The sequence below is a fragment of the Aspergillus tubingensis genome (genome assembly GCF_013340325.1).
Source record: "Aspergillus tubingensis WU-2223L DNA, scaffold_11, whole genome shotgun sequence".
Taxonomy (NCBI): Eukaryota; Fungi; Ascomycota; class Eurotiomycetes; order Eurotiales; family Aspergillaceae; genus Aspergillus; species Aspergillus tubingensis.
In genome coordinates, this window is record NW_023336285.1 from 217235 (window position 1) to 245213 (window position 27979).

Sequence of the window (27979 nt, forward strand, 5' to 3'; positions counted from 1 at the left end):
GGGATATCCACGTTCTTACTGCATGTAACCCTGCAGCATGGCCATCCATGGATAGGCAAAGCGACCTATCGCCTGACATGAACGAGCTATGACTGAACTAGACGGGCATGTTCAACGTTGAGAATGGTAATGCCCGGTGTAAGCAGAATAGCATCACTTGATGGGCCGAGCAAATGGCATCACTTGCTCTAGAACATTGCCCGTTCAGAATTGTGCACCGCCACATTCCTGGGGGCTACTTCTAGACAATCTACACTCAAGACTCCTTACCGTGGACATTGTGTAGGGTACTTGCCTCCTATCCCTTGCTTCGGAGGATGGGGACCGGTAACAGCGCATTTCCGTCGTCGCGTGGCTGCCGGAAAAGAGACCGAGCGAGTGTCATTGACAACCGAACAGCAAGACGACATGTAGCCTGCAATAAAGGGTGTCGGCACCCAATCGCATTCAAGTATGTATTCACGATGTCCTTTGACAGGTCAATGACTCTGCCTTTCTGGCACCTTCTTGGCGTTACCACTACATTCATGGGGTGATGCATCTGGTAGCACAATAACCACCATGCCGGGATTGCCAAAGTGTTGACCGAGCCGAAAACGTGTCGGGCCGGCATCGGCAGGGCTGCTGCAACAGTTTTCTTACGGAATGTAACCTAATCTTAGTGATGGCGTACAGGTCGTCCAATCATTCGCCCACGGAGATGGTAGGAAGGATGAATCGAACAGCCAACAAAGAGTGTCAAGCGTTCAGTTTAACGGAAGATGGTATCACAGACGCCGACGGAAGTATGGCCTAGGGAGAGGCGAATGCAGAGGGAGTGAAGTATTCTAGTGTAGCTCGACCATGAAGAGGTCCATATTGTCGACCGGGCATTCTCACGATAACGAGCCAGGCATCAAAGCATTGTTGATTCGGGGTACCGGACTGATCCCTCGTGGTTATCCGTGGAACATGTGCCATTCATGCAATTCGATTGGCCTTGCTTGCATGAGGTGAACAAGATGTTACATTCTTGGAATGTAACCTGGCTGTGTCTGCAGGCATGCAGGGAAAGGAATGAGAAAGGAATGAAGATGGAAAGCAAATGAAAGGAAAGGATCACGCCCTTGCGCAGTCGGCAAGTGTTGCCCCCCGGACCCGGGGGCGCCGAAACATTCCCCATTCGGAAGGGACAACCCCAAATGATCCATCCATCTGACATCTCGCTCCATATCTACCTACATTGTACATTCTGCTTGACTCTACAAAACTCGCCCCTTACTGATTCCCCACGCTGTCTTCCGATTTAGCCGCATCTTTTGGTCCATAGCCTTGACATGAAGGTGAAATCAAAATTTCGCCCTTCAAAAGCAAGATTAAAGAGAAATCTCTGGTCCCCAACGCCCCACAGACGGGAGATCGGTTAGAGTATGCCGGACCCGCAGTCTGACCTTCAGCCAGCCTTTCGAAAAGTCAAATGCCGGGTGCTAATATTCGTCTTTCAGAGGTTGATCTAGATCGCAATCCAAATCCACTTCTTCCCACCCCTCTTATCGTGAATCGGATGCCGCTCTGTACGGACACCCCATGACACGCCCACTGCCCACTTGTCATATCGACCACACAATCTAGACAGGCCGAAACAACCCGTTTGTAATCCGTAGCGATGATTGAATGGGTAAGAATCCATCATGGGATTACAGACTAGTCTAGCTTTGTGCTAAGACCGGCGCGTGATCGATTAGAGTACTCGGTCGATGTTGCAGAACAGATTGACAGGGTCTAATAAGTCGTGAGGGCCAGACCGCTTGTAGACCTGCACGAGTGGGGTGAAATTTCAACGAGTATATTGATTACGCTCCGGGGAAACGGGCTTTTGCTTTCCAGATCAACAAAGCCAAGCCTTGTTTTCTCTTCCAATCTCCACCTGCAGGGAATTACCCCAGAAGATAAGAAACAACCATATTATTTCGGCCGATGCACTACCTACATATTTCGGTGGAGAGGCGGTAGGCCGCCCATGGGGTCATAGCTTTCGCATACCTCCTCCCACAAAGAGCTCTCGATGACATCATCAAAAACGAGTTGGTCGTTCAGAGGCAACTGAAACCAATCGAAAGCATTCTCCATGAAATCTATATGGCCGGAAATGTTCATCGAGTCTAGTGCTGTGGTTGGCGTTCCTCTTTGCCCCGCGGAAACGGAACCATTACATTCTGCTCCGCGGTCACGCATGGATGGTTTCGTGGTATTCGGCAGAATTGATGCACCCCCCTCACATTCTAAGGATGTAAGAGCCTTTATTGCGCGATTGCTGCCATAGTTCGTTGAGCTCATTTGGCCCAGGAAGCGGAGATTGAGACGGTAAAGGTGCGTTGTCCGTTGCGACAGAGTGGCATCAGCCGAATTGGCATTCAAAAGATGCACGAGAGATGAAGTTGCCAGGCTATGGACAGCGAACGGGGAAAGAGTTTCCTAATTACAGTTCAGTATTTTAGATAAGATTTCATTATGGGCCAATATGCGTATAACGTAGACGAAAAAGAAGGCGGTGGAGGTGATTCATTAAATGTACTTACCAATGGATAGAAGTTTCTATACGCATTAACGATGGATGTTATGCGAATGGCTGAAAAGGTTGCTGATTGGATATGTACCATTTCCGGGCGCTTGAATTCATCCAAATCATGCATTGACGGGGCTGTTTTGAAAAAAGGACGATGAAGCATGATTTTCAAGTTGTGATATAGCAAGCTGGACATACATTAGCTCCTCATCAACTCTCGTCGTGGTCTCCTAGGATTGTATACTTGAATTGGTAAACAGGTGGGCTCAGTTGCGTCGTAGCGGTGGCAGGGAGTCTGAGATGACTCGGTAAGTTATTGTAGAATTCGGACATGGCGACATGAGTCTTTGTAGCTTTCTCTTCCTTTTCATGTATGCTTAGAGGAGATGCCAGTGCATGACTTGAGGCGCAGTTAGTAAAATCTTCCAAAAAGGCCTCTCTGAGTCTGGCCGGGAAAAAACCATGAGCGCTGTCGATGTTTCGCAGTGAACACTTACATTTCATCCAGAATAGGTGATACCATGCACACTAGCTTACACGCATATTGAAGATTTGACAAACTCGAGAATGCCAATTCTGGACCTGACGCGTGAAACACCGGCCATAGGCGATACTCGACACTGGGAAGGATTGGGACAGGCCCTGGACGCATGTCACCGTCGCGTAGAGCACTTGGCTGGCCAAGGATTTGGGATATGTGTCTATCATGGTATTAGCTTGATGTTCACGTATAGCTTTCTAGATAAATCAGACTTTTCCAGCAGCCAAACACCCCACCATGCAAGTGACCGGGCTTCTAGAACTTCTTGGGAGCCTTGTATCGATTCATCCATTGTTGGTGTTTCGATATGAAGTCCAAGAGTCAGAGAATGTCGAAAGGCAATCCCTGAAAGACATGTGAGCCTTCAATGTGTGCTGTTACCACATGGACTTACCGATATACTGCGAAGCAGAGGACAGATTATCGACTGCTAATTCCCTTAGAGCGATAATAGCTGCTGCCAGGACAAGGGACAGACTGGAATATTCTATTTGCGCGAGTATTTTGCTTTTTGCATGTTTAGCAAGAGCCTCGCCTGATGTTCCCCACATGCTGAGCTGTGCATCACCGGCACACTGGGAGCTGAAGGCTACTATTGCTGCCAATAAGGTTGGGGTGGCATAGACTTTGACTCCACCGTTGGTTAAGTCTTTTTTGAACAGAGGCTCATGGACTAGGACTGGCCAAGTATTTCTCCAGGTCCAAAAGTCGTCTAAAAGCTGGCTTTGTGCATCTGGAAAAAGAAATAGCGGCTCTCCTGATACTGAATCTACATTTTCCAAGATGCCCACCCCGCTAGAGCTTTGCTGTTGTTCGTCAAGCTCCCTAGAGCAGAACAGTCCGTACGCCCCTGAAAGTTGAAAATTTCGCCCGAAGCCCGAAAGGCTATGTGATACAGGCTTTACATTATGCGTCTTCAAGTCTTCCTCGTCACTGCCTAGGCCCACAGTCAGGAGCTCACTTTGTTCTGCACCATGGCGGGTTGTTGCAAGTTGATGTTCCAGGAAAGCAATCCTGGAGTGGAGTGCATGGATGTAGCACTTGGTCGGAGGCCTAGGGTCCTTTCAGCGATGCGTCCAGCCAGAGTATCCGTATCACCAACTTTCGCTTCTCAAGAAGATATGTGTATTCACATTCGCGATCTTCTCTCTCACAGACTTGGCAAACGGGCTTCTGCCCATCACACTATACTCAGGGTCAGGGTCGCAACCAGCTGTCATATGTCTTCAGACTCACCCGACGTTTCTTCTTTCTACATGGTACACAAGCAATGGAGACACGCTGCCTCTTTTGTGTAGCTGGCATTCTCAGAGCAGCGAGATGATGAGGTATTGTGTCGATGTTCATGAAAGGATTGATCGAAAATGGACGACCCTGAGACTGTGGGCCCTGAGCGGGGTGGTTTGTCAGCAGCAAGAATGGGGCCCGCTCACTTAAAGTTGAAGATCCTGTACCCTTAATTATAAATGGCAGTCTGATGAACTACTATCTAACCCACCTTCCATTCCTAGGTACATCATCAGCTTCGTCGAGGCTGACTATAGTCAATGCGCAGAGGAAAGAAAGATTAGTTGGTGGCAAAAAGGGCATAAATAGTTACTGACTTATTCCGTAAGTGTGATCTACTACCATGCAATAACTATTGCCTAAAGACTTCTTTTAGGTCGAAGACCCAGTAGGGACTTGTCTCTTCTAGACCAGTTGTATTCTTTATACAGTAACCCTTGGACTGCTCCAACTTATGATTGATGAATAATAATGACAATCATAATAATGAAAGGAGACTTATTCAAATTCTCTTTAGGATATTTGTAAACTACCATAATGACTGTCATGCCTTTTATGCTTGATTGTCTCCGTCCTTTCGTGCATTCCATTCCCGGTCAAAGCGAGTAAGGCCTCTCTGCGCGGTTGGCACACAGTCGAGTGCTTTAATTGTAGTCCTCTCAGGACAGCTGACCATATACCATACCGCCTCAGCCAGATCCTCTGGTACCAGCGGTTCATAGCCATAGAAAAATTCATCCATCGCGTTTTGATCATATTTGACGCGCTGAAGATGAAAGTGACTGACCACACAGCCTGGCCGGAGAACTGACACACGAATGTTAGATCCAGCTGTTTCCATCCGCAAACTGTTGGAAAATGCCTCAAGACAGGCTTTGTTTGCGTGATATACGGCTTCCCCATCAAAAGGAGGGCATTCAAGCCCGGTAACCGACGAGACGTTTATGATAGTGCCGCGTTTTCTGGGCCACATACTCTCGTTGAGGACGCTGTGAGTCATGTACATCACTCCAGTAATGTTCGTGCCATTCATTTGCTCTACCATCTCAATCGGTAGTTCCCAGAATCTCCCCGGTGCACCAAGAGCGAGCCCAGCCTTTGGCGATGGTCAGCTTTCACATCTCTTACCTCGAATCCCGAAAGCAAGCTTACATTGTTGATCAAAACTTCGATGTCTCCTAGCGCAGATACGATAAGTTTCACAGCCGCGTTGACCTCCGCATGGCTTTGGATGTCAACGCTGTAGGCGCGAACTGTGATATTGGGGCATTTGCTTTCAATTCGAGCCTTCACAGCTTCTAGCTTGGACTAATTTCAAGTCAGAATTCCATGTGAACCAAATTTAGTGCTATACATACCCCGCTTCTAGCCAATAGAGCGACATTCATTCCATTCTCAGCTAGGGTTATAGCAATAGCTTCACCGATGCCCATGGAGGCGCCGGTCTTAGGATAGCATTATTAGCTAGTGAGGGACAACTACGTGGAACAGAGGACTCACAATAACTGCCGTGCGGCCTTTTAGGTAAGACTCCATTTTGATGTTTTTAATCAATAGAAAAGTTCACAATTTTTTGGTCCAAGAGATGTTACAGCCAGTACTGAGGTCTTGTTATAAATCTACACGGGGGATTAATCGTATTCGGTGGGGTTGGCGGGTAATGCCTTTCCGAAGTGGAGAACGCCGACTTGGCCAACTCTGGTTATGATATCAGCGTAAATTTAGGCTGAGTGTATACCACGCCTCTATTTCAAGGGTTCAAAGACGTATAAATCAACCTTCCTTTGTAATTACGTTTTTGACTTCGCAACATATTGGAATCTATGCTGTTGACACCAAAGTTCCTTTTCACAACAGAAACTAAACCGCAACATGGAAAACATCAGACCATTTACTGTAAGGTTTTACATGGCTGGCGTGGTGAAAGATACTAAGCAGAAAAACATCCAAGGTCCATATTTCCGAGACTCTCCTTGAGGAAGCCAAAGCGAAACTCAAGATGGCTCGTCTCGATGAGCGCATGGGTGAGGTAGAATGGAACGACCTAGAGATTGGGCATGCCGAATTCAAGCAACTTGTAGAATTCTGGCGCGATGACTATGACTGGAGAAAGTTCGAAGGCTTCCTGAATACGTTTCGTCATTTCAAGACGCCGATCCAAGTTCCTGGCTTTGAAGCATTGGACATTCATTTTCTGCACCATCCGTCGTCACGGGCGGACGCAATTCCTTTACTATTTGTTCATGGATGGTGTGGTAACATACTGCTTCTGGATTGCCGTTACACGTGCTAATGTACCTCTATTAGGCCTGGGTCATTTCTGGAATCACTTAAGATTATACCATTACTCACGGACCCTCCAGAAGGACGGCAGGCTTTCCATGTCGTCGCGCCATCTTTACCCGGCTATGGTTTCAGCGACTTTTCTCGGCAGAGCGGGTTTGGTTTGGAGCAATATGCCGATTGCTTTGCTCGACTAATGGCTACGCTACATTACGATAAATTTGTTTGTCAGGTAAGCTATAATGTTTCTCAACCGTTTCATCGCCACTGAAGTAAGGGACCGGTTAGGGTGGCGACTGGGGTTCGTCTATTGTTCGATACATGGCATTGGGCCATCCAGAGATGGTACTAGGGATCCACATAAACATGTTCCTAGCGCTTCCGCCCAGTCCAGAAAGCTCAGTTGAGAAGTTCCAGCGGTACCAGAGGATGGATTATGATACGCAAGAGCTAGAGAACTTGGAGAGGACAAGATGGTTTGCGCATAATGAAGTGAGTAGTACTAAGCAGATGACTAACTGCTGTTTGCATCTGACCGGAGCCAATCACAGCGCGGGTATCAGCGAGTCCAAGAGACAAAGAACGTGACGCTCGGTTACGCGTTACATGACTCCCCCGTCGGCATGCTGGCCTGGCTAGTGGGCAAACTAAAGGCATGGACTGACGACTTCCCTTGGACAAAAGAAGAACTCATTCATTGGACATTCATACACTATCAAGGAAGCCCGAGTGCAGCAATGCAAATTTATAAGGAGGCAGAAGCAGTTTTGAATGAAGACAGAAACAGTATGCTCGGCAGATATATATCCCAGCCTGTCGGTTGTTCAGTTTTTCCAAAGGAGGTATGTCAGCTGCTGTTGAATTTCTGTGGCATGGACTGAGATTTCATCCATTGTGATAGCTGTGGTTATATCCCCGCGACTGGATGAGCGAGACATGCAACATTCAATTTTGGAAGCAACATAAATCTGGGGGACATTTCATTGCGTGGGAACGACCAGAGGCCTTGGTGGCCGATGTTGCAGAATTCTTCGACAAGGAAGGACCAGTATTCAAGAACGGTGGAAGCCGTGGCTGAGGTAATATGACGATTTCAATACAGCAAGCAGATGGCCGCAACATTCGGTCGAATGATGAAGTAAGATGAGTTTTTCATGACGTATTTTGCTCTAGTCCCTTGGATATGGTTTTGTCACTCTCCTGTATCTTATGCGCAAGGTATAGGACACACATACAAACTGCACCAACTACGACCTCGAATATGTGGAGTTGAGATGCCGGACGGGGACTGTCAATTACAAATCTACAATCCACGTCATGCAGCCTGGGTTCTCCCCAGAAAGCACCTATCTCCTCCATTAGTCCCCGCTCATTCGGAAAGGAACCGAAGTGTGATAATAGAGACCGATGTACTACCGAGCACTACTGCCGGTGAACCCGCAAAGCGTTGTTAGTAGAGTGCTACTCGAGCATTTGACTCATGTGCCAGGTTGACTAGTCTAAGTATTGCAGATCCTAGGTGGAATGTCGGGGGCCCTCATTCCGAGAAGGAGGACTTAGTAGCCCTCAGCATGAAAAGATCTGTGAGGGCTCATGTGATGTGTGTTGGTAATCAGTAACCTAGATATATGTAGATCGAACACTGAACTCACTACGAGAGATATGAAACGTAGAATGGACTGTAGTTTATCATATACGACTTGGCATGTCCTTCGTAGGCGCTCGTGATATTAAAATGATGTATAAGCGTTGAGGACCCAGCTCTTGAAAGTACTGGCCGACAGGGGTGTAGTAGAATATGAGAAGATGTAGAGAGCATTTAGATCCAGGTAAATAAGCCGGAACATCTCTCCGTTACATGAATTTTTCTCATGTTGCATGAGGGTTCACCGGCTGGTTTTGTGTGCCCTGTACAGGGTATGGATAAACATTTACCGGATATAGAGTCGGCAGTCTCAAAGTAGGTCAAGCTTAAGCCAAGACCGCGGCAGAACTCCTTCTGGAAGGGAAACCTGGTACCGCTGGTGAGAACGGCTGCTTATTGGCTCGCACTCCCGGTGCGGTCTTGGCATCTCAGACGCTAAACCATTTCTGGGGCTACTTTGCGAGTGGCCCCATAGGGCCACGACAGCGCTAAGCCCCAAAGAGATGAGGGTCTGGCACACGTGACATCCACGGAGCGTCGATCCCGCCCGATATCCGATTGGTGGCGGAAAGCCGTCGCACTTCCCCTCTTCCAGACGGGGACCTGAAACCTTGCAGTTGCTGCCCGCTTGCTATTCTTTTTTTGCACTGGAATGAATCACATCGTCGGTCTCGCAAGCACTGCCTCTTTCTGTTGCATGCAAATCACAACCTCTTCCATTCTCCGAGCTGACCTGCATCTGTCCTTGCCTGCATCTGGTAGCTTCGTCTCCGCCGCTTATACACATGGTGTTCCCTGGAAGGCTTAGCACCGGCTGCTATGTATGCCGGAGGCGTAAAGTGAAGGTAAGTTCGGTAACTATGATAAAAACTGTTCTGTCTCTTCTTCTACGTGATTCCTAACTGACCTGGAACAGTGTGATGGTGCTCGACCAGCATGCCGTCGCTGCGTCACACAGGGGAGGCAGTGTACGGGTTATCCGGATGCCTTCGCCTTTCGTGAATATAAAGCCACGAAAGAACCTCAAGCAGGCAAGGCAGCAGCCAGGAAACGAACCAAAAAGTCTACGGACGGTGAACAGCCCGCGAGTGGCTCAACATCACCGTCCGCGGCAGTATCAGACCAAGATGGAACAGATACACGTCTGATTCCCACTAAATCCCCATCCACACCACCTAGTCCCCCTGCTGCGATAACACCATGTCTGGAGTGGCAGTCACTCTGCTATTTCTTTCATCAGCATGTCCTGCCTACTGAGAAGTCTCCCTGTGAGGGTCATCTTGCCTTCCTTCCTGAGCTATATCAGGAGAAAGGCAATGACCCTTCCCTGAGACATGCCATCCTTAGCGTATCTTACCTTTCGTTATTCAACACCGCTCGCGTAAATGAGCTTTACGTGAATGCTAGGAAGCATTATGGCGTGGCATTGAAATCGCTCACAACGTCACTCAGCAACAAGGAGACCTCGACTCAAGACGAGACGTTTGCAGCTGCGCTGTTCTTGAGTATGTTCATGGTAAGTTTACCAATATCGACCGGGGTTAACCGGCACCGCTTGCTTACCAAACCTCAGGATCTAAGCGGCGAGAGACAGGGGGCAGTGAATCCTCACATCCCTGGAATTTGCTCTCTAATGCATCTTCGGGGTAGACCGGAGCGCAGTAGCAAATATGCCCGCAAGCTATTCGGTTGGGCATTCACTCAAATAGTAAGTCAAACCACTGTATTCACAAAAGCCGTTGTTGACTTAGTTTGTACGTTGCAGCAAATTCAAGCGGTAGCCAATAATCAGTTTGCGTATGCCTGCTTGCCAGCATCTATCAATATGGCGTACAATCCCGACTACGTGCTACGCTCAGGAATAATCACCAGTATGATCTCCGAGTTTTGTCACGGGGCCAGCGAGTTCCGAAGAACCGAACACAACTACCCACCCACCGCCAGGGCCCGGTTATTGCATTCCATTCTGGGAAGGGCGTATTTCATCATGGAACAAATCAGTATTTGGGATGAGGCAGTTCCTCAACATTGGAAACGCCAATTTGCCGTGCCGGGTATGGGCCAAGTGAATCATGCAGAGCAGGCTGCTTCGAGAGATCCATGGACCCCATGCTTCTTGGCCGTCGTCCAGGCAGCACAAATTCTCTATCTCGTCCACGTGTTCGAGTGTTGGGAGAAGTACGTTCCATTTGCATCTGCGATAAACGATGAACATATTGAATATTTCCCTGTAGAAACATTCAGCGGGATAGACGATCGGATCAGAAGCCTGATAGAGGTGATTTGCGACACCGTGACTTACACATTGGGACATGTCACCCCAAATCATGAATTCCAGCTGCACCCCAACAGCAAGCTGGCGAATGGATACACGCTTCTGTGGCCGATGTGGGTGGTTGTAAATTCTGGGCTTGCGACAGCAGACCAATTGACTCTATGCCGGCTTGCTCTTGAGTGTGTTGGTTCGACCATGGGTTACCGGTTGGCCTCTGTCTTGTGTGCAGATGGTAGACAGGAAGAACCTCGTTCACGCATACTCGAACAATCCTCAATGACTCGCAGCCTCACGGCCGTGCAGTAAACCGAAATTTTATGAACCTTTCATGCCGTGTCATGAGACACGATGACCATTGTGATTTATACCCTTGATGCTGAGACGAAGCAGTTTCGGCGATTGTATGCCTCAACTGATTTCCCATGTTGCATTCTCATTTCAAAACCTGAATACCTTTTTCAATATTAATATATCTTTTACCTCTTCACCCAGGATAATATCCTTGCTTACCTGTACATATTCTGCTCAAACCACGTGTATTCGTGCTGTGTATATCACGTATGTTGAAGAGCAGGGAGCAAAGCAACTTAAATACTTCTCAGGGGATATTCCCCAGAGCGCAGATTGAAAAGCAACAACTCCCACTGGACGAAAAGCAAATAGAAAAGTCTACTAGAGTGAGACAGGAATAAGCCAGTACTCAACAGCCCCAACTGCCTGTTCGCAAAGGGCCACCAGAACGGGTTAGCGAGGTGATCTTCGTAGGGCTGTACAGGATAAGCCGGGGGTGAAATGCCGTCCACTCGGACACTGAATATCTTAGTGAGCCATTCCCACAGGGGTCAATTGCATGTGACGGCTGGAATTTAACCGTGCTAATATTGAGCGTAGTATTGCTCGGTTCGGGCCCGTCTAGACTGCCAGTGATAGATTTCGGGGTATGGTCGGGGTCGGCGTCGGTTTCCGAATCTGGCAATCGGCGGCGAGGGGACCCAGATTGACAAGCAAAAGTTTCGTGTGGGACTCATCGCAGCACTGCCACGGTGTCAAGGGACAATGTCTTTATCTTCATTGCTAAAAAATCTCTGTTCAAATAGACAAGACGGTTTGCTCATGTGATATGTGAAGATATGATGGATGTAGAATCTATAGTCGCAAATCTAACTAACTATCCAAGCCCAACACCGTATAATAACTCCAGTATAACATGCAAAAGAAAGACCAATGAAAGCTGTGCGAACTACCGCCATACAGGGCCCCAGTAGTCATTGTCCCCCTGAAAGGCGCTATCATACTTCTGGCATCGCGGATGATCGTAATCTTCCTGTGACCCCTGCGGCCAGATAGGAACAGCACAGAATTCATCGTCCTGGCAACCAGAACACTCCTTCCATACACTCCAGTCAAGATAGTGCATCAGGTCCTGCAGAATAGTTGTCACTATACCGTGCTCCTTAGCCTCCATGACTGCCATAAGACTGCTGCAGATCCTACTGCTAACAGTATAGACAGCTCGGTATCCCAAAGAGTCCTTAGGAGCATGAGTTGGAATGAACTGGCTAGCACATCGGTCAATCTCAGCGTAGTAATCACGATTGTCGCGATCGACAAATGGGGATAATATGCGCTCTGCCGTCTCCATAATAAACTCGAGACGAGCAGCCTGATCATCATGATGGGCAGATACTAAGCCGCGCAGAGTGCGACCGTATTTCTCAACCACCATGTCCACCACTCCTTGCCAGTTTATCACCCGCGTCGTAGGATCGTGATTCATGACTAGCGCAGTCAAATCATTCCTAATGGGCGCAAGCGATAAAGCAGGGAGATGCGCAAGACGTGGATGCTTGCTACCACCATGGAACAAATCAAGACCATAGTCATATGCAGTGACGAAAGCGTCATAGTTGACAATGACCCGGTCGCCGCCAATGCCATGGTACCTTGATATGACCGTCCGAAGCAAGTCACTAGGTTTGCCGCTCTTCTTTGCGGGATCCCGAATGGGAAGCGTCACTCGAGCAATATTGACCGTGTCTAGCTTCTGTTCAGGGTTACAGAGAATGATTTCAAAACCCGCTGCCATCCGGACCACGCCGTCGATACGTCCATTCCATTCCTCTTGCGCGATCTCACAGATGGCGCGAGCTCGCGCTGACTCTTGACTTACGCCTCCAGGCTCCAGTTTATCTTGAAATAGGACACGGTCCTGCAGGTCCAGCGTGCCTATTTGTGACTTCCCCGCCGAGGTACCGTCGATGTAAACGAGGCGAAGGTCTTCCGTGGTTGCGTAGGTGTGAAGCCAGCCAGTCTCAGCTGGAGTGATCATTACTTTCTGGGGCTCTGAGTCCACGTTGTGAGATGGTTGTTTTGAAGGAGGACGGGCGAATACCATGGCGTGCTCGGGGTCGAAAGCCATCCAGCCTATCCTGGAGATGGGGTCTGATCGTGCGTCGCCGTGATAGACCTTAACTCCCTTCGGGACAGAGGCAAGGAAAAAAGTCATGCCATTATGATGAAGTGATGATCCCCATTGTCGCATGGAGGAGTGGATGGCGTTGAAGATGTGGTTGGCGTTGTGCATGGGTTGCGGTTCCCTGATGGCGAGGGCTGTGGTGGTGGTAGTCATGGAGAAGGCTGCTAGACACGTTAATAAAATTGATTGATACATGATCATCAAATTGTTGGAGATTGAATTGGACTCACCTCTCTCTAGGTTTATTGGACTCTCGTATAGTTATATGGCGGCTGGCTAAGCTGTTGTCCGCAGCTCGGAGGATCCACATTGAGCTCAAGCCGTCAGGGCTTATCCCCGAGCCTTGCTCGCCACCTAGTTATCTTTCCTTCCCTGCTGATTGACGCGTACTACGAATTTCGTCATGCAGCATCGGAGGTAAAGACGTGATTCTGGCAGTCTCTTATTTTTGTTCCTTACCCCTCATGTTCCCAATTCTAGATCGGATGTTCCGATCAGCCCTACAAACATGGATGATTGTCAGCCGACGGTGGGAATAATAGAATAGTTGCAATTTGATTCACGAAAATAATTAGTTCCTCTAAATTTTCCACCGTAATAGCATTATGTGGCGGAAACTGACATTCCCAGCCCGTAAATCCGAATACAATCATCGCAATCACTAGCTGTTGCCTGGCCGTGCGTGGTAGGCAACTTCCTTTTTCAAGGCCTCATCTTTTGTAGCACCCTTTCAAATCTCGTTAAACGTGTTCATCACAACACCGACAGTAAAAGATTTAGCCGTACGCTTAGGCATTGATCTCCCTGGTAACAATCTGCGATGGCATCCTATCAACCTCCTTGCTCTTCTCAATCACGCCCTCACTGCTGGACCGGCTGGCAGCCTTCTTAGGGCGGATTCTGCGCATGCAGGCCGAGAAGAACGGAATGTAGCCGTAACGTTCATTGTACCACATGCAAACATAAGCAGTGATGATACAGATCCAGTAGAGGTTGTAACCCAGCACGGATCCATAGGTGGCAGAGTTGGTCCAGCCGAAAAGGGCGTTGAAGATACCCCATCCACCACCGCTACCCAGTTCGGGGTTGCAGCAGTTGACGTGCCAGACACTCTGGCGGATATCGTAGGAACCAGCTCCCGAACCCGTTTCGGACGCATCACCACCGATGATATTATTCCAGGCGTTGTTCTGGAGGTACCAGATTGCACGGGAGAAGAGACCAGCGGAGACGAGGTAGAGGAAGCAGGTCGAGATGATCAGGAAGTATTGCAGGGAGGCAGTGTTACCACATCTATTGCAGAGGAAATATTAGCCAGGACTGCAAGCCCTTTCAGCACGAGAGGGCAACACTAACCTGTAAAGAAGATATCCGACGGCAATACCGGCAGCAAGACCACAAACAACTGCGAGCGGGAACGAAGTAGCAGGGAGACCGAGACCCACACCACCGACATACACGACGGCCTCAAGACCCTCACGAAGAACAGTCACGAACGGAAGAAGGAACATGACATATTTCTTGGACCAGTCTTTGAACCGCTGGTAGATACCAATCTTGGTCTTCTCCTTCTCTTCAAGAGCCTGGGCCAGCTTATCACGCCACTTGTCCTGCAGCTTCGAGACACGCAAAAGACCAGCACCCATGATACTGATAATGATGGAAGCGATGAAACCGAAAATACCTTCCCAGATATCCTCACTACCGGTGAAGACATCCTTGTTGAGGCCGTAGAAGGCACCAATCATACCACCGCCGACACACAGACATATGAAGAGACCTAATGCTACACCAAGCCATACCTGGATTATGTAAGAAGGCAGAATGGGATTCTGTATGGGGGAAGAAACATACATGTCGATTTAATCGTTTTAATGTTTGTACATCGCCTTCTCCTCCTAGTGTCTGCTTAAGGAAAGACAGAAGCACGGAGACGATAATGACACTCTCGAGACATTCACGAAAGCAGATGAAGAAAACTGTAGATTGTGAGCACTAGATCAAAGAGCAAATGCCTTGCTATAATAAGGTGCAAGGGTGAGATGTATCATACCTGTCACTGCAAACACACTGTTGGCCATCTTGTCGACAGTAAGCCTCGTCTAAGGCAACTCCAAGAGACAGTTGAAAGCGTCAAAAGTGAATGAGAGTCCAAGCCAAAGAGGTCCTGTCCCAGTCCCTGAAATGACCGAGGGAGATGATAGCAACATATACCCCAGCGGATCAACGGTAGATTTCTCTAAGTCTTCTCCGATTCCCGCAACCCATTCGGATGTGTCTTTTCAGCGGCCCAGGTGCCACCCCAACCATCCATAGAGACACCACACCGAAATTGCCATGGCACTAAGAGCAAATTTGACCGGGACTCCAGCGTCCGGCTGTATACGATGCTGAATTACCTACGTAACAAAAATGGCCACTCCGGTTCTCGCTTATCAATCTTCACAGGGAATAATCTCTGGTCATATGCCTAAAGTATGGCTATCGCGGCATGCAAAGGGTCTCAGAGGCGTGCCTTGGTAACTACAAGCGGGTCAAGGATGTTTGCCAAGACGCAGGAAAAAATCTGATAGCGAGGAGTCAGAAGCGATTGGTTTACTGGAGTCAGGGGCATGGATCTGATTAATCGTACCCGGCTTAAAAATGGGTGCCCCATCGGGCGGATGGTTGAAGTTTGGGTTGATAGTCGGCTGTAACGATACAGTCATCGTATTCCGGATACTTCAATACCTTGCCAAGAGACACGCCAAGATATGGCATTATCACGAATTCACTATGGGCAATGCTCCTTTGACAACCACGTAACAGAGGTATGCTCTGCTCTTGTCACAAGGTACGATCTACTTAGTCATACACAGGAGATCGACTGAAAATGTGTCATTCAACGCCGTCATTGTTAAGTGACAACAACGCTGACGAGAATTTTTACTGAGGTACCTGAACCAAGACGTTGGATATGGTCGAAACATGGCTATAGCGACAGAGCTTAGTGGAAAATTCAGCTAGATTGATGAAGTAGGTGTATGTGGGACCCCGATGTTGGTTATTATACCTTCATAGTTTGGAGGACTAAGGTTTAGGGGAAGAGCCATCTAGAGGGACGCCAGAGTACCCAAGGGAGAAATCTTCTCCCACCGATGCTACTCACACTAACTGAAAGTAAGACCACTTGACTAATGCCCTGTTCTTGTATATCGAGGCGCCAGTGCGGTTGTACTAGTGGTCGATTTGACCTGCATCATAGAATCGACAATTACTCGACCCATGGCCGAAAAAGACAGGACGGCTGCAACCACACACGACGTCCCAATTCAATCTATACTTTGCTGATTCGCATCTGCAACACTCCCCAGTGCTCCAGAATAACGGTGATGTGCATGGGACCAAAGCCGTTCAAGTTACCTTTCAAGGATCGTCAGGCACACTGGACGTAAAATTACCACTCGTTCCATACAAGTATCGTTGATTGATAAGATGACCCATAGAACTCGGTTGCGCCATGAAATCCTAGCGTGCTCGCTAATTAAGCTTTAGGTTAGGCTCGCAAACTAATTCCTTTCTTTCTCATAACCTTCCCTCGGAATATCAGCGGCGGACCGGTGGGACCGCCATACGGGGAGTTCTCTAGTGACTTGCATCTCCTCCTCCTATGGGTCATGGGGCCATTAGATGAATAGGAGGCGGGGAGGGATCGGTTGCTTGACTCGGACAAAGGTGGATACTGGATGCGAAGTTCAACGGGCCAAATTTTGACTGCCTCCAGGCGTGGGATTGACGCCCACATATCTTCATTGCAAGAAGGGTTTCTCGCCGATAAACTCTAGGGACCGATGCAAGATTTGCCGGTTTACCCAAGGTTATTCTATTGTGACATACCATGGTCACATGCACAGTACTCGTGCGGTCATGTTGCCCAACTGATAACCTGTGCTTTGAGCCAGATTTTCATGATTGATAGGAGCAGTCTGAACCCAATATGTGCAACGTACAGCCCAACCATGAACAGAATGCCATGCCAAGCGGCAAAACTATCACAATCATACAATGCGTACATAATTGCCGCAAGAACGCGGACAGGTTACCCTGAAACGTGTATACTTTGCGACAACAAACCTGGAACAACCGCACCGAACGTGGGGAGGACTCCCAATATGGTAAGAATTTGATGCCAAGATAGACCGTGTCAATCCGCTATCTCGCTTAGGACCACCCGGGGCTCGGATACAACGCCCGAGGCAGATACACCAACTACCATTTTTAAAAGGAACCTCCCAAATCATGAGTCAAAGCCGGGAGATGACCGACGGCCCGTACGTCGCTGCGTTATTGCCAAGCACGGCCTTCCAGCTGGTGGCACCTTGTTGGTGGGTTCAAGTACAAGTGGCCAAGAATTTCTCGTCAGTCATATGGCCGCTGCTTGGCCTGTGGATCTTATCTGATGAAGCTTCGGCGATATTAGTCTTGGCAGCCCACATGGCCGGTGGGCTCCGTCGTCGGTGGCTACAGATACGGGCTCCTCTGAACGGGGAAGAATCACTTTGACGAGAACTAGGCATACGTATACTTGGTTGGATCGTTATTTCCGACTTATCAATCTCTTGCGTCTTGGCACGTCCAACCATATGGGTCAATGGTTCGTGGGCGCAATTAAACGGACCAGTAGATGGGGTATGTTACAACGCTTCCCACCATCGGCTGCTCCGGAACTTTGCACAAGGCATAACTGGAGAAGAAATCTCTGCTAGAAAAACGCCTCTTTCGAGAGACTTCAGTTAGTGGGCTCGGATGTATTTGCAATCCAGCGATTAGAATGGGTCCCATTAGGCACCGTATGACAATAGAAGGCAAAATTTTGGCCAGACATATATACCCGGCAATGGGCTTCCTCGACTTGGTCAGACAGACTCTCAGCTCATCCATCTCAACATGCGTTCCCAGGCTGCCATCCTGCTTGGACTGAGCTGGGCCGTGAGCCCGGTCCTCGCCGGACAGGGCTTGACAATGTCGGCTCCCAATCTGGCTGATTATTGCTTCTACGCTATATATTCGTCTCTCGGTTCATACACATTCGAAGGGGCAACCTCGACATCGTCGAGCTCCGGCACCACAGCGCATGGGTCTTCCAGCCAGTCTTCCTCCAGCAACTCCTCTAGCAGCTCCTCCAGTAGCTCCTCCAGTAGCTCTGGACATGGCTCGTCCAGCAGCTCAAGCTCACACCGTCGCCGAGCCATGCGAGAGAAGCGTGGTCATCATGGTGCCAGCTCAACGGGGGGTTGTACAAGTACCGTGGGAGTCATGTCCCTGTATGCCAGTGCAAAGGCTTGGTGCACTGAGGAACAACTCAGTTCCGCAATCCCATCCTACTGGGAGAGTCTTTGTGAACAAAGCAGTGTGTCCCTGATCAGCCTGACCGAGATCGAAGCCAATGCCACCGACGCCTATATTGCCTCCTTGCCTGTTATCGACCCGGAAACGAATAGTACTACTACAACTGGAACCATTGAATCACCTGTCCTTCTGAGCCATTCCTACTACAAGCGGGCTTACAAGTCTTACGTGAGTCAACTGCTCGACTATTTCTTACTCTAGTCAACTAACATGAGCTCAGGTTACTCACGACTATGCATTGATCAAAGACAAACGCTACGGATGGGGTCTCATGGGATACTGGGGCGGTATCCTGGCCCTTGGAATGATAGTGAAGGCCTGGAAGTTTGTCCGTTCCAGTATGAGACTTTCTAATTCTGGTGACGCCGAGAAAATCAGTGCAGGCCCCCGAAGTAAGGCATTCGCACCAGTCGCTGCAGTTGCACACCTTTTGCGCACATACTTTGTGATTCCTGCCAGCTTCGCTCCCTACCTGTCGAACCACCAACAGCTTTTCCTGTTTCACACCATTCCCAAACGACTGGACACCTTGATCGTCTTTGGTTTCTGGGCCGTCGCTATCATTCTGTCTTGCGTGAACTACGAGAGTTTCACGGGTAACATTAGGTGCGTTATCAGTCTACTCAGGGCTACTGCGCTTTAACTAACGGCTCAATTTCAAGCACGCCGAGTCTGTACCAGCAAAACTGGCAATATTCCTCCGACCGCACTGGTGTTTTGTCCTACGCTTGCCTGCCCTTCCTTTGGCTCTTTGCTGGACGCAACAATATTTTCCTCTGGGCGACCGATTTCAACGTGCAGTCTTTCAACATCTTCCACCGTCACACGGCCTGGGTGTGTACCCTTCTGGCTATTGTTCACTCAATCGCCTACACTGTGGTCTTCCAGGTTTATGGTTAGCCCCCTTATCACAACCAGTTTCTACCGTTTACAACTTGTTGACAACATATTCTACATACAGATGGTAGATACCACAGCGCGCTGAAGCAGAACTACTTCTACATGGGTATTGTAGTATGTTAAAGCTATTTTGATAATATGCGGTGCCCAAAAGTTCTAATTGTTCTATAGGCTACGGTTGTTATGGCAGTTATTCTCTTCCAGTCTGGTACTTGGCTTCGTCAGAGATTCTACGAGACCTTCCTAATCATCCACGTCCTCTTGGCCATTCTAACAATCTACGCCTTGTTCCGGTATGCTCTCCTTAACAACGCAATTCACATCACTATCTCTAACAGTAAGACTGCAGCCACACCAGCTTCGACGGAACCGTCTATAATGGCTATCTCTGGCCCATGGTTGCCATTTGGGGCTTCGATCGTGCCGTCCGCTATGCACGCATACTCTACTGCAACCTCCACGTCAAGTTCGGAAAGGGCTTCATCTCCACAACCTCCTCCACGGTCACCTACAGTGCCGAAAGCGATCTGATCCGCGTCGAGATGTACCCTGCCTCTCAGACCCTGAAGCCTGGCCCTGGTCAACATTACTACCTCTACCAGCCCGTCACTCTCCGCGGCTGGGAAAACCACCCCTTCACCATGGGATGCTACGAGAACGCGACTTCGAAGGAGGAGTCTTCGAAGCTTATCTTCTACATCCGTCCCTATGACGGCTGGACGAGACGTCTGCGTGACCAATGCCAGAAGGCCGGCTCTGAAATCCGCCCTAAGCTCCTCCTGGAGGGCCCATACGGACACCAGGCCCCACTTCACACTTTCGACACAGTCCTCATGATCATGGGTGGAACTGGTATTGCCTGCGCGGTGCCTTATATCCTGGACCACATCTCGCGCGTTGAGGCCGGCAAGACCAACACCACTCGTATCCAGCTCATCTGGACAGGCCGTCAAAAGAAGATCTTCGACGAAGTCTGCTGCAGAGATCTGTCCGCAGCTTTGGAGCACAGCGACATTACCACCACTCTTTTCTGCACTGACAAGTCGGCGGCCGGAAACGTAATTGACTCAGGCGCAACGACTCCGACGAAGGAGAAGGAGGCTGTTGCGGATGCTATGGCTCTTCAAGACAGATCCAGTGGGTCGATTCGCTCCGTCGAGGACCTCAACGTCGAGCTTCGCTACGGCCGGCCTGCTATTCGCGCTAGTGTAATGACTGCAGTGCGTGAGGCAGAGGCTAGCTCGGCCCGGTTGGCTGTTATGACCTGTGGTCCGGCCGTGATGGCGGATGAGTGCAGGTCGTCGGTGTACGAGGCCATGAAGGGTGGATTCCAGGATATTGAGTACTTCGAGGAGGCATTCGGCTGGTAAAGAGGGTTTGGGAAAGGGTATGATGCAAGATGATTGGAAGAGGTTTGCGGCATGGATTGATTATGTTTGCCAATGAGTATATGTAATGTGAAACTATGCAGGATTACTGCACAGTAAATGAAAAGTAACTTAATTTTGATATCTACAATTGTTAATTATCTCATTTCTCCCTTATTCGCAGATAGTGTATACTTGAAGCTCTTTTGCGTGAAAGATATAACGGCATCCTCCTGACTACAATTAGCTCATCAATCTATCCTGTAGATTGTACCTAGAGCTGCACCACACCCAGGCAACGACAAACATACAAAGTCCTCACCGGTAATCCCCCACCCGGCCAAACTCCGGCCCCATCGCCCGTTGACACCAAAAACCGGCCCTTCGGGTTAAACTGCCGACTCAGGCTGCTTTGAGCGGGAGGAACCACGGCCGGTGGATCCCGCCGCGTGGAACCATCGCAAGCTCGTACCCGAAATAAGCTAAGATGGCCCCATCCTTGCGGTGATCGATCTGTGTGTGGGCAGAGGGGCTCTCGCAAGCTTGTACTAGATATGCCCCTCTTGGGCATGGATGGGGTGCGTTGTAGGGCATCGGAGCTCGGTAAAACCTCTGCGCTTGGCGAAGCAATTGTTCGAGGAGGTTTAGTTTGTTGGTCGTCTCCGGGCTTGGCCGGGCTGAATCTGGGTGAGGGCTTGGCGCGGACTGGCCAGGCTCGGCTGGTATTCGAGCTAAGATTTTCTAGCGGAATGCGCGCCAGGTGCCTGGGCCGGTTTATTGCCATGGCGTAGGGCGGCATTTCACTCGCTTCTCGTAATATCCTAAATCGCCGAACGAGATCATAGTCAACAAGGCACCTCACAAAGGGGCGGCAGCATTTCCTGCTACTCGAGACAGCCCCAATGTAACATCTGGTTCCCAGTTTTGAAGATGACGACCAGGCTACCGGTGATATATTGTGTCTAATGTGTGGGTCCACGCATAGTCTCTCCTTTCAGCAAAATGGTGGATCTAGACTCTGCCAGGACGTTGTTGTTCCCTCCATTATGGTAATAGGCTCTCAGTCAGTAACCCTACCCAGGTTCCCAGTCGCTACCAACAAATGGGCAACTCTGATGGATAATGAGTTTTGAATAGAATAGTACTTTCATTTGAGGTTGTGACAGCTTATTCGACTCCGACCTATGTCACTTGCCTCTAATACAACCACCTGTACGGTACACATGCATATATATATATATATATTCCGTGCTACGGGTGGGTACACCTTGAAACATTAGACTCCATTCATAAAGATAACTAGCTAAAGGTCCCAATACCGAGGAAGAAATTACAGATGAATATAAGGAATTAAGTAGGAATCAAGTAGGAATTAAGTAGGAATTAAGTAGGAATTAAGTAGGAATTAAGTAGGAATTAAGTAGGAATTAAGTAGGAATTAAGTAGGAATTAAGAAAATACTCAATGCACTATGTCAAATAGAGATTGCGTTTGTTAATATTGGTCTCGAAATCTTCAATGCCCTTAATAACAAGGAATCGAGAGAAACAGGTCATGATGTAGCAAGATTGGTACTTCAATAGATCGCCTCAAACTGTCACTACAGCCATCGAGCGGATATATATATAATATCGCGCTGAGTGAGTACTTATCCCTTGCTGAAGTTATAATAGTATGTAGCTCATATATATATTAGTATATATATATCTCCCGAAGCGGGTGTTCATATTCACAAAACATGAATGAAGTTTTGATATGAGTAATATTGACGTGGTAGAAGAAGTATTACAGAATCAGTGACATTGAATATTCTACTATCACATCAGAAGTGATCTCTTTTGCCCAATTTCTCTAACAATATAACCTCCACCATATTCATTTCGAGAGATACCAGACAAAGCGTGCGTGGGGCACCCACACGTGATAGGGTTCAAAATTAGAGCGGCAGTGTCAGACCGGAGCTGGAAAAACATTTCGGGATGATACCAAATGAGCTTTTATCACGTGCAGAGACATTTTATTGTCAAGCTGGAATTACCCGTAACATCTACTATTTTAAAGAGTTTTGGGGATAATAATCATACTTTCTTATTCTGAATGTACTGTTCAATATCTCGTGCAGAGGTGATACGGTACCAGTAACATTGGCTCACAGTATCAGGAATCCTCCGAATCTTCCTCAACTATTTTTCCGGCTCAGGTCTGACACTGTCGCCCTAATTTCTGCCCTCGTCGGATGCGAATGCCCCGCGTACGGGCCTTTGGATGAAGCAGTTTCTGGTTCCTTGTATATATATATCCTGATTTGAGAGGAACAGTAAATGAATAGATACCCATAAAGTGGTCGCGGTACAGCTCATTGACACGTTATTGGTTTCCCTGGGAGCCCATATGCCCCATTTAAATTATTGATGACATATAATGAGCACTCAGGTCAGTCGCTTGATTGGATGGCCAGGTGTGAGATGTCATTATTGTGGTTTCGATGCTCTTAATGCATTCTGTTGGTTGTTTTGCTTAAAAGACACCCTTTACAAACCTGTCCGTTATCTTCACACGTTCAAGGCTATAAGGAAGCTTTATAATCCTATATTCTCTGGCAGAGATGAAGGTAGCAGGATATATTGTTGGCACATCAAGACGGGTGAATTATTACATAGAGTGACAGCTGGACTAGGCCGCTTTCATTGACGCTCTCCCCCCTCATTCTTTCTCTCACTTTACCGCATAAATGCTCTTAGATAGCTTCCATTTCTGGAACTCAATGCTGGCAAAGCTTAAAAAGAATCTTCTTCTAGCCGTTGGCAACTTGGCAAGAGTACCTTTGATGTGCGATGTTCGAAGATGAAGCAAGAAAACAAGTAAACAATCAGTCAAATATAAAACACACATCGTTGGCCTAATAATAGTATACACGGTATGAGAACCTAACTACACATATGCAAACAGCTTGGAAGCGGAATAGAATTTATTGAGAGGGAGATCCTGTCAGTAAAATCACAGAGCAATTATCTACTATTTGTACCAGAAACATAGGAAATTACTACAAAGAATGTTCACACCTGGCCACACTATTCTCCGACCGCTCCGTCACATCCTCAACAGACCCATTCCTCGGATCAACGAATTCGCACCTCACGCTCCACTGATCTGTTCTTTGAATTACCAGAGTTGACTCCCTCCTACCCAATGGCTGACCCGGAGATGTGACAGCAAACGCTGCAGCAGAAGTGCCCAAGCCCTCGATCTCATCCTCCATGTACCGTGACCTAGTGGCTGATTCTTTAACACCTTTGCTCATACTAGTCATCGCGTACGCATTGCCATAAGAGTTGCTATTGCTGCCTCCACCAATGCGCTTATGTAAGGATACGTTGAGCATGCCGCTGTCAAAGGCGTCGAGGAACGGTTTCAGGCACGGGATACAGGCTGTCATGATGCTGACGCAGAGGACGCATTCTGTTGTGATGGTTGTTGCAAACGCGGCGTCGTTCATGTCGGTGAAGGGGGAGGACTGGGAGTGGCGCATGAGGATAAGGCGAATAACTGTGGTTATGATAACGCTGGCCAGTCTCTTGTTAGGTTTATATTTGCAGTAAATTCTAGAATAGACCTACAAGATGCGGATAAAGAATGCAACCACAACAGTGACTTTCTTCCCGGAGACGACCTGGACTGGTTTCACGATGTAGATAGGTAGGATGCAGATGACGAGTTCTGTTATTATGTCGATAGGGGAGATGCCTGTCCAGAAGGCGAACTGCACTCGTATCTGTCAGTGTCGTTGCATGGTGTGGAAATATATGGATATTCTGATAGCATATGGGGGTGCGCGAGTTTTGGGATGGTAGGCGAGGAGGATCTGCTAACTCACACTATCTACGCAATGGCCTTCGCTAAAATCCCAAGGATTAGGCACTCCGCATTGTAGTGCCAGAGTGAAAAAGACTGGCACAGTCCAAATACCGACCAGAATTGACGTCCAGAATGAAACTCGCTTATGCCACTTGTTAACAGCCAATCTGTTCAAGAGCAGCAGTACTGAGGTCTTTGCTAAGCTAAGAGCAAGAATGTATAGAATTTCCGATGAATAGAGAACCTGACAGACATTGTGATATTAACAAACCTGTTTTATCAGAGACTGGCTAAAACTCACCTTCTCTAGTGTTTGGACTTCCGAGTCACTGAGGCTCAGTTCTCGCTTGCCCAACCCATTCCTCGTTCCAGCAAGAATGACAGCGCATTGTGCAACAGCGAAGATCTACTATCGTGATGGAACCGCATTAATGAATCAATACACCAATTGTCTCGAAAGGCTGGAGCGGTAAACATACCAGTGCAAGCGATATAGTCCCATCGTCCCATTCCAGTGAGCGAAGCATGTGAAGCCGGAAGGCCAGTCGTATCAAAACAGCCAGTATCATCATCACCATCAAGTATATAGTGGCAATGGCTATTTCGTCGACATGATCGGGCGCATGTTTCGTCGCCGGGTAAATTGCGCGTATGCCAATATTAGGGATGCGAAGAGGTTGGTAGATATGAGAGAGCTGTGGAAGCATGTTCGGGATTGACGTAGAAGCAGGAATGCAAACATGAAAGGAGACGTACCAGCATAGACTGTGCGCTCATGGTGGTTTAACACAGGGAGCACGAACGCCTGCGGCAGTAAGTATAGAAAGCAATGTACACGCGCACCCTTCAGTCCACAGCAGCGCCGATTAGTAACACTTATTGCTTGACTCGAGCTGGGAAGTCTCATTATCAGCACATGTTTTAGTTGAATGGCATAATCTCGGACAAGCCCGGCCACACAAATAACCCATCCTCCGTGGGAGTGCACACAGGAGCTGGGACGGGGTCTGAAGCTACTTCTCCGATCGAATGAGCAGACCCATAGTGCGCACTAGGCGCCTACCCCTATCAGACACTATCTCTGATCCCTGTTTAGCTTGACCACCATACCATTAGACCAGGGCTAATCAGTGACGCATGACGGACCGTCGTGTACGTAGGCGAGCGCGCATGTTGCTGGGGAAATTACAGGCCGCTATCCAGGATCCTCAAGCTGAAAGGCAAAACCAGTATACAGCAAGGTCCCCTAATGAGCTACTTGCCTCTGCTCCGCGGTACTATTCGGTCCTCTCTTGTAAAAGGATGGCTAGCTTATGTTAATGCGTCAAGGTTGCCAATCGGTCTAGGGTGGGGGTGGGAACACAAGTTGTAGGAACGGGCTAAAAACATAGCATTAATGGGTGATCGATGACGGGGGATTGTTACTCCTTGTTCCCGACGGGGAGATTGATCAGTGTTGAATTCGCAGTGTCCGTTTGCCTGCCAAAGACGAGTGCTAACCGTGTAGTATCATTGTGCATAAGAATTAAACCGCACGCGAGACAGGAGAGAGGCCGAAGCGAGGTTCAGGGATTGATTATGGACACTTCGAAAGGAAGCATTTCTTCGAAAGCAGCCACGAGCTAACCAGCTATGCGAAACTGGCATTTCCCCGGAAGACGGCTGTGAGTGAGTCGAGGATGAAAGGATTCCGTCCTCGCTTCCTCGGCCTAATTTAAACAAGTAATCCCGACTAATAACTCACGATACAGCTAGGACCTCAGGTTTCTGGTCCTAGCTCGTAGTCTCAACTCAGGGAATATTGTTTATGGCGTAGCATACCGGCGTGTTTTGCGTAGAATGAGCGGGTGCCCAGACGGAAAAGGAGTGAAAGGGCCAGCCGTTCGCCCACTCCGAAGGACGTTCCTATCATACTTAGAGCGAAGCTAATAAATGGCTAAGCAAATGAGCTTAGCATCCTTGTCCTATCTCATTAGTTAGACAAGCTTCATTTGCGCCACGTCAGCGGGATCGGGGAATTCTTATGACTGGCCAGTTCCGCGGCGGGGACAACAAACGGTCCGTACCCTAAAGCGCGTGCTAAATTAACTGTGGCGCTACAATATCAAGATTAAATTGAAATTCCTATCAGTAACAATAGTGGCCAATAAGATTAACTCAAATGTCCAGATGATATTTAATCAACAAATACCCATCAGTGCGCTGATTTGTCTTCCTACAGCCTTTTCCGGATGTCCATTCTCCGGCTGCGCCGTTCTCTAGAGGATTTCCGATATTGTATGGCGAATACTCTCCCGATCGGCCTCGGAGATATGAATCTCGAATACTCTCTCTAGCGCTAGCACGCGCTGCTCATCCGACGCAAATTTCTCTAGCTCCTTGGATGTCGCTCCCAGGCGCTCTTTAAGCGTGTCGTTGAACAGGGTCACATCGCCCACAATCTTGTCACCATCTTCGTTGAGTAACATCCGCACGCAGACAACATGATAAGTGAACCAGCTTTCCCGGCTGGTACTCATGTAGTAGTTGATCATAGTGAAGTCCTCTGGAAGGAACTCCATCTCGGTGAAGCAGTAAGCCGGAATCCAATGACTGTCCCCGTTGCGAAATTCGTACTGCCACAGAGATTGGCTCCTGCTAGTGTGTTGAGCGATAGGTCCGTTGACTAGCCGGCCCGACTGTTCACCAACGTTGTGGAACTCATAATCCTGGACCAGTGGGATGGGCTGGTGTGGCCCATTGGAGCCAAATCCAACGTCTACAAGGTACTTTTGTTCATCGATAGTTACGATGTTGACCATGTGATTCCTTCATTAAAGCTCGTCAGCACTTCATGATTGAGCTTTACCCCCAAAGAAACGGGAAACTTACCATCCGTCATACTTGGGTCCTCTCCAATTCTTCGAGGCAGACATGGGCTGCGCAGCTTCGTTGACTCGCCCCCCTACGGTGGTCACATCGTATCCCAGGCTTCGTAGGACGGTGCCAAACAAGAGACTGTTCTCCATGCAATAGCCACCACGACGAGACTTAGAATCAACGATTTTCTCAAACACCTTGTAAGGATCAATGGAAATACTCCGATGAACAGCATAGTGGAGGTTCAGGTTTTCGAAAGGGACAGCTGCTAGTTGGTATCGTTGCAGCACCTTCAGCAAAGCTAATGCAGACTGGCCATGGAGGATCGCTACATCCTGCAAAGCTTCTCGATAATTTTCGGGGAGCCCGATCCGGTCGAAGTAGCGTCTGAGCTGTTCCAAGGGATATGTGGGACGCGCCGCCCAATCGACCATGCCGCCCATTTCGGGTAACTAGAAGTTGCAGATTCGGACTGAGTTGGCTGAGGGAGGTGGAAATTGACAGTAGAATCCTAGGTTTAAAATGCGAGTGAAAAACGCCAACTTTGAGAAGGCCCAT

The 27979-nt window shown here is 48.5% G+C and overlaps 9 protein-coding genes across 9 annotated transcripts; 3 read left to right on the top strand and 6 right to left on the bottom strand.

The window, feature by feature from the left end:
* Window positions 1–1965: 1965 nt before the first annotated feature.
* Window positions 1966–4433, bottom strand: AtWU_09398 (Zn(II)2Cys6 transcription factor; the record flags this gene model as incomplete). The annotated part of the gene is made up of 8 exons (XM_035504504.1): window positions 1966–2454; window positions 2559–2733; window positions 2790–2945; window positions 3043–3246; window positions 3299–3431; window positions 3481–4139; window positions 4189–4271; window positions 4323–4433. 8 exons carry the CDS (start codon window positions 4431–4433, stop codon window positions 1966–1968), a joined length of 2010 nt encoding a protein of 669 aa, XP_035360397.1.
* Window positions 4434–4926: 493 nt separating this feature from the next.
* AtWU_09399 (SDR family oxidoreductase) lies at window positions 4927–5909 on the bottom strand (the record flags this gene model as incomplete). The annotated part of the gene is made up of 4 exons (XM_035504505.1): window positions 4927–5469; window positions 5526–5681; window positions 5732–5818; window positions 5874–5909. The coding sequence occupies 4 exons, from the start codon at window positions 5907–5909 to the stop codon at window positions 4927–4929; spliced, it is 822 nt and encodes a 273-aa protein (XP_035360398.1).
* A 336-nt stretch (window positions 5910–6245) lies between these two features.
* On the top strand, window positions 6246–7734 carry AtWU_09400 (epoxide hydrolase; the record flags this gene model as incomplete). Its single annotated transcript, XM_035504506.1, has 6 exons — window positions 6246–6269; window positions 6325–6623; window positions 6681–6888; window positions 6945–7148; window positions 7208–7498; window positions 7558–7734. 6 exons carry the CDS (start codon window positions 6246–6248, stop codon window positions 7732–7734), a joined length of 1203 nt encoding a protein of 400 aa, XP_035360399.1.
* A 1352-nt stretch (window positions 7735–9086) lies between these two features.
* AtWU_09401 (Zn(II)2Cys6 transcription factor) lies at window positions 9087–10882 on the top strand (the record flags this gene model as incomplete). Its single annotated transcript, XM_035504507.1, has 4 exons — window positions 9087–9146; window positions 9218–9817; window positions 9875–10009; window positions 10067–10882. 4 exons carry the CDS (start codon window positions 9087–9089, stop codon window positions 10880–10882), a joined length of 1611 nt encoding a protein of 536 aa, XP_035360400.1.
* Window positions 10883–11816: 934 nt separating this feature from the next.
* AtWU_09402 (transcription factor domain family protein) lies at window positions 11817–13205 on the bottom strand (the record flags this gene model as incomplete). Its single annotated transcript, XM_035504508.1, has 1 exon — window positions 11817–13205. One exon carries the CDS (start codon window positions 13203–13205, stop codon window positions 11817–11819), a length of 1389 nt encoding a protein of 462 aa, XP_035360401.1.
* Window positions 13206–13840: 635 nt separating this feature from the next.
* On the bottom strand, window positions 13841–15133 carry AtWU_09403 (FTR1 family protein; the record flags this gene model as incomplete). The annotated part of the gene is made up of 4 exons (XM_035504509.1): window positions 13841–14345; window positions 14409–14854; window positions 14907–15031; window positions 15106–15133. The coding sequence occupies 4 exons, from the start codon at window positions 15131–15133 to the stop codon at window positions 13841–13843; spliced, it is 1104 nt and encodes a 367-aa protein (XP_035360402.1).
* A 2845-nt stretch (window positions 15134–17978) lies between these two features.
* AtWU_09404 (ferric reductase family protein) lies at window positions 17979–20710 on the top strand (the record flags this gene model as incomplete). The annotated part of the gene is made up of 6 exons (XM_035504510.1): window positions 17979–18608; window positions 18661–19046; window positions 19103–19335; window positions 19402–19454; window positions 19512–19633; window positions 19690–20710. The coding sequence occupies 6 exons, from the start codon at window positions 17979–17981 to the stop codon at window positions 20708–20710; spliced, it is 2445 nt and encodes an 814-aa protein (XP_035360403.1).
* A 3040-nt stretch (window positions 20711–23750) lies between these two features.
* AtWU_09405 (major facilitator superfamily protein) lies at window positions 23751–25339 on the bottom strand (the record flags this gene model as incomplete). Its single annotated transcript, XM_035504511.1, has 6 exons — window positions 23751–24270; window positions 24325–24467; window positions 24582–24806; window positions 24864–24968; window positions 25042–25257; window positions 25319–25339. 6 exons carry the CDS (start codon window positions 25337–25339, stop codon window positions 23751–23753), a joined length of 1230 nt encoding a protein of 409 aa, XP_035360404.1.
* Window positions 25340–26820: 1481 nt separating this feature from the next.
* AtWU_09406 (arylamine N-acetyltransferase family protein) lies at window positions 26821–27864 on the bottom strand (the record flags this gene model as incomplete). The annotated part of the gene is made up of 2 exons (XM_035504512.1): window positions 26821–27370; window positions 27434–27864. 2 exons carry the CDS (start codon window positions 27862–27864, stop codon window positions 26821–26823), a joined length of 981 nt encoding a protein of 326 aa, XP_035360405.1.
* Window positions 27865–27979: the final 115 nt, after the last annotated feature.